The sequence below is a fragment of the Drosophila ananassae genome, chromosome XL, assembly GCF_017639315.1.
Source record: "Drosophila ananassae strain 14024-0371.13 chromosome XL, ASM1763931v2, whole genome shotgun sequence".
Classification (NCBI taxonomy): Eukaryota; Metazoa; Arthropoda; class Insecta; order Diptera; family Drosophilidae; genus Drosophila; species Drosophila ananassae.
In genome coordinates this window covers 12,208,865-12,213,663 of record NC_057931.1, presented here as the reverse complement: position 1 = coordinate 12,213,663, position 4,799 = coordinate 12,208,865, and the positions used below count along the sequence as shown (strand labels likewise).

At 35.1% G+C, this 4,799-nt stretch overlaps 1 protein-coding gene and 1 long non-coding RNA gene across 2 annotated transcripts; one reads left to right on the top strand and one right to left on the bottom strand.

Annotated features, from left to right (window-relative positions):
* Nucleotides 1-1,529: 1,529 nt before the first annotated feature.
* LOC116655338 lies at nucleotides 1,530-2,261 on the bottom strand. Its single transcript, XR_004310462.2, has 2 exons — nucleotides 2,161-2,261; nucleotides 1,530-1,596 (listed from the first exon to the last, which is right to left on the bottom strand). It is a non-coding gene; the product is annotated as an uncharacterized LOC116655338 (long non-coding RNA).
* An 89-nt stretch (nucleotides 2,262-2,350) lies between these two features.
* On the top strand, nucleotides 2,351-2,879 carry LOC116655337 (transcription activator MSS11-like). Its single transcript, XM_032453079.2, has 2 exons — nucleotides 2,351-2,464; nucleotides 2,544-2,879. The coding sequence occupies exons 1-2, from the start codon at nucleotides 2,351-2,353 to the stop codon at nucleotides 2,592-2,594; spliced, it is 165 nt and encodes a 54-aa protein (XP_032308970.1). The 3' UTR covers nucleotides 2,595-2,879.
* The last annotated feature ends 1,920 nt before the right edge of the window (nucleotides 2,880-4,799 follow it).

Genomic DNA, 4,799 nt, shown 5'->3' with positions numbered 1-4,799 from the left:
CAGGTAAACTCTTCGGCGGCAACGTAACAAATTTACAGCTAGCTTTGTGCTGGTGTGCGGCGATCGAGAGAGAGCGAGAGCGAATCCGAAAGCCGAAGCTGAAAAACGAAGACTGATTCAGAGACGAAGCTGGAAACGAAGTCATGTTTTCTCAGGTGAGCAAGACATGGCGAAAGAGAACGGTATATCCCGGGCCAGGAAGTTAGAAAGAGAGAGCGGGAGGCAGTTGAAAACCTGTTGTTTGGCTTTGGCTTTGACTGTGACTTTGCCCGTTGCCGTTGAGGCAGAAGCAGAGGTAGCAGCAGCAGCAGCAGCAGCAACACCACCGACAGCACCGACAGCAGCGGCAATGTTAATGTCGTGACGTTGGCGTTAGCAGAGGACGAGCTGAAGAGCCAGCAAATTCTTCTTCTTTTCTTAAGTGGAGTCTCCTGAAGACCATCTCCTCATGACTTTGCTGTTGTTGTTGTTGTTGCTTTTGTTCCTGCGCCAACTTCACTCTCACTCACAAAATGCCGCTCGAACGTTGGCCAAAATGCAAGTGTTACGGCCCAGAACCTTAAGACAAACATATACATATGTAGGGTTCTATAAGGAGTTGGTCTTTGCAAGATTAGGATTTTCTTGGGGAAAAATTTTATAAAAATATTTCAAGCAATTTTTCCAAGGGGAAATATCTTTTTAGTTTGTTAGTTTAGTTTTTTTTTTTTTAAAACCAATAAGGATTTCTAAAAAATAAATTACTCAAATTTCTGTTTATTATATTTTTTGCTTGCAAAGTTGTTACAATCTTATATACTTCAAGTTCAAGTATTTTTTAAAGTTTTATTTTTATTTTCACTTCTTTTATATTTTAAGGAAAAGGATATTATAATTAAAGCTCAAGGATATTATATTTAAGGATATTATAATTAAAGCTCAAAGCTTTTTTTAATATTTCTTTACAATTTTAGCCCAAGCAAAGCCCTTGAGAATAACATCCTACTAAAACTTTATTATATATATTTAATATGCTCAAAAAATATATATATTTTCCCTTTAATGTGAAAACTCAAACAAATAATATTAATTTGCTAAGAAATCGAATCTGGAGCTGTTGATTGCAGCCAGAGCAGAAAAGAACAGTAGTTGTTGTTGGTCTTGGCCCAGACCTAGGCCAAAAAGGTATAGACCAACACACACACTACCGTTGTGAGCCCATATCTGCGCTTGTGTGTGTGTGAAATTGCACATGGTATAGTTGTATTTGTGTATTCACTGGGCTGTTAATGCCCTGACTTTGGCTTTTTTTTATAGTTGGGCGGGTCCGCCAGGAGGTGGAGAAGGCTGCAAGAGGGCTCCAAACAGCCAGCAGAATTTTCTTGTTTCCACTGTCTGCATCTTTGCCTGACTCCCCGCGGCAGCCGCCCCGGCCCCCCTGCGGCCACCCCGCGCACCCTTTCTGGCCTTTGCCGGGTAATTGCAGTCTTTAAGAATGTGTTCCTTTGGGCCTCAATGCGCTTGCACTGCCTTCCATCTCTTTTTTTTTGGTTTGGTGGGGTCTCCCTTACTCTTTCCTGTCTTCTTGTACTTTCCGTTGAGTTTGGTCGCCATGCACTGTAGAAAATAATTGGGGAATAATAGTTTTAATGATATTTGAAGGTTTTAAGCATTAGGGATTTTTAGGGATTTTTTGAATTGTTGTTATAAGACTGAGAACTAAAGACTTAGGAAACGAACTCGAAAATATTCTTTGAATGCAAAGACTTAGGACACGAACTTTTTTCTACAATGTTTACATAAAAGATATTGTTTAAGTTTTTAAAATATAATTATAATAATTTGGCTTAAAAAAATTAAATTGTTTTTAGCATTTATTGTTTAATTCTAATTTAAATTTTAAATATTATCTTTTATTTTATAGCTTTTTTGTATACATTTAAATTGTTTTTAAATAATATGTTTAATAAGATTAAACGAAAAATAAGGTTCAATTTAAATTTAGATGATTTTTAAATATATAAACATATAAGAACAATAAACAGTAAAAATAAATGCTTATTCCAAACACACAACAAATTGTAGTAAAGAATTTTAAAAATGTGTCCTAAATATTTAATTATGTTATGATTACATCTACTTCAATCCTTTTAACATCTCTTTATGAAGTTATTTTCTTACCAAAAAGAGGTGCGTAAAAGAGAACCATCTAAGAATCGTCTCCAAGTTCTTCCAGTGCACCAGAATTTGTTTTTTGTTTTAGTGTTGTGTTTTTTATCTTTATTTGCTCAATTGTCGTCATCGACAGCGAGTCGCTAAAATAATGCTTCAAGTGAAGTGGCAGAAGAAGCAGAATAGCCCATAGTGGTAGATGGGCAAGAAGAAGAGACACCAGCAGCAGCAGCAGAAGAAGAAGAAGAAGCAGCAGCAGGAGCAACAGCAGCAGAAGCATATGATGATCACAATAATGACGATGATGATCGTGGTAATAATGATGGAAGAGCGGCTGAGGAATACCTGTTTTACCTGTTTGTATACCTACTAACGTACTAACACTGTTATAGCGGATTCAACGCGCACCGCACACGCCTGGCAACAACAACAAGAACAAATAAAATAAAAGTAAAAAAAATCAACAACAACAAAAACAACTACAAATAAACAGCAATTGAAGACGCGACCAAAGCGGCGGAGGAAGCACCAGAAGAATCAGAAACAGTAGAGGAAGAACCCGCCAAAGAAGAGGAAGAGATGTTGAAGAGGAAGAACACGATGAAGAAGAAGCAGAGCCTGAAGAGTGCTCTTGCAGTACCAAAACCCAACGCCCAAAAACCCCACACACTCACGGATACAAAGATACAGAGCCTCAAAGATAAACAGGAACCACAGCCTGTTGTTGTTGTGCTGATTTTATTTTTAAATTTATTTTTTCTTTATTTGATGTTCTATAGAATTAAATATATATTTATTTGTTTATTTAATTTAATAAATTTTATTTAATATTATAACATAGAATTCTTTATATTTTGATTGCATAAAAAAAGAGTCTATAGAGAATATCTTAAATTCTTAAAAGAATTTTAAAAATATGATAAGATATGATATTTGATTTTTTAGAGTATTTGTATCTTCTATATAATTTCTTACAAAACCTTTGTTTTTTTGCAAAAAAAAGGCGAATCTGAGATCCAATCCCCTTCTTTTCCACTTCCCCAGCCACATCCACTTCTGCTTTGGCTCTTCGGGTTCTTTTGCATCGCCAACCTCATCACAATCATCATTATCATCATCGCATCAGGATCATTATCGTGTTGGAGCCCGGGACTTTGGTTACATATTCTGCAGACTCCCTCCTCCTCCTCCTCCTCATCCTTATCCTTGTTGTTGGTTCCTTTTGTGCCGTTTTATTAACGCTTCACTTTTTTTCCTTCCTTGCTGTTTGGTTAACCAAAGCTTGTTGTCCACGTTCCTTTCTGACGCCAGGAATTTTGCTCTTCTTGGCCAAAGCGATGTCTATTTCTGGACAAAACAGAAAGAGAGAGAGCGAATGAGAGTAAGATGGCAGGAGGTGGAGATACTGGTGTTGGAGATTCTGGTGTTGGGGGTCACTGGGGGACGGTTAATTTATGTTCGAAATGCAAAAAATTGAAAATATGCAACGGCAAAGATGGACAGGGAAACGACTCCTGATAGAGGACCAAAAATTAAGAGCCTTTAAGGACAATAAAGGGTAAAAAAATAAGAAAGAACAAGATAAGAATTAAACCTAAAAAGAGTTTAAACCTTAAACCAAAAAGATCAAAAGAATTAAACCTAAAAATTCTTTAGAATATAGAATTTATAGCTCTTAAAATTATAATTTTTAGCATCCTAGATTTTTGTTCAACTTCCTAATCTATATATTAATTAAAGTTTGAGTAAAAAACTCTCAAGACACTAAGAAATAAAGGCCCCCAACTAATTAAAGCTTACAATTATCATTGCCAGCCGCCAAACTGTCAACACCCTTCTGATTTTTGTCGGCTGCTTCTTCTTTTTGGTATGTGATACATAAAAATAAAAAATTAAATTGTAGCCACATTTAACCATGTGCACATGAAACGTCCAACCAGCAACAACAACAAGAATAATAATAATAAGAAAAAAACTTAATTAAAATTGTATGCAAGGTCGAAATTAGTTGCCAACGTGGCCGTCAAGCCAACGACTGAACACGGCACGAAAAAAAAATTACTTTATTCATAATTCATTTAAGAGAGCACACGCATTCGCATCGCATAGGGCGCCCAACCTCCACTCCCCTCCTCAGAAAAAAACCAACATGCGCACGTTTTTTGACTAATTTTCAAAAACGCAAAAAAAAATAAATGAACAAGAAACCTGATTGCAATAATAATGAGCTTGTTTCAGAATGAGCTATATATTGCGGACTGTATAAACAAATATATTTATCAATTTCTTAAATCGTTATTCTGTTTATTTAATGCACATGGTCTCGACTTCGTTTATTGCATTTTATTGTTTCAATAATTTTTCATTAAAAATTGCCATTTATATTGGATATTAAATGAATGCTATCATTTGTAGGTAATTTTTCAATATTTTACATTTAAATTTTGCGTTTTTGTTTGAAGTTTAAGAACTAAAGACTTAGGAAACGAACTTGAAGAAGTTCTTTGAAACTAAAGACTTAGGACACAAACTATTTTCCACCATACCATATTTATAGAAAAGATTTTGTTTAAGTTTTAGAAATATAGTCATAATAATTCGGCTTAAAAAAAGGATTTTTTTTAGTAAAATTTAATTTTATTTTTTGA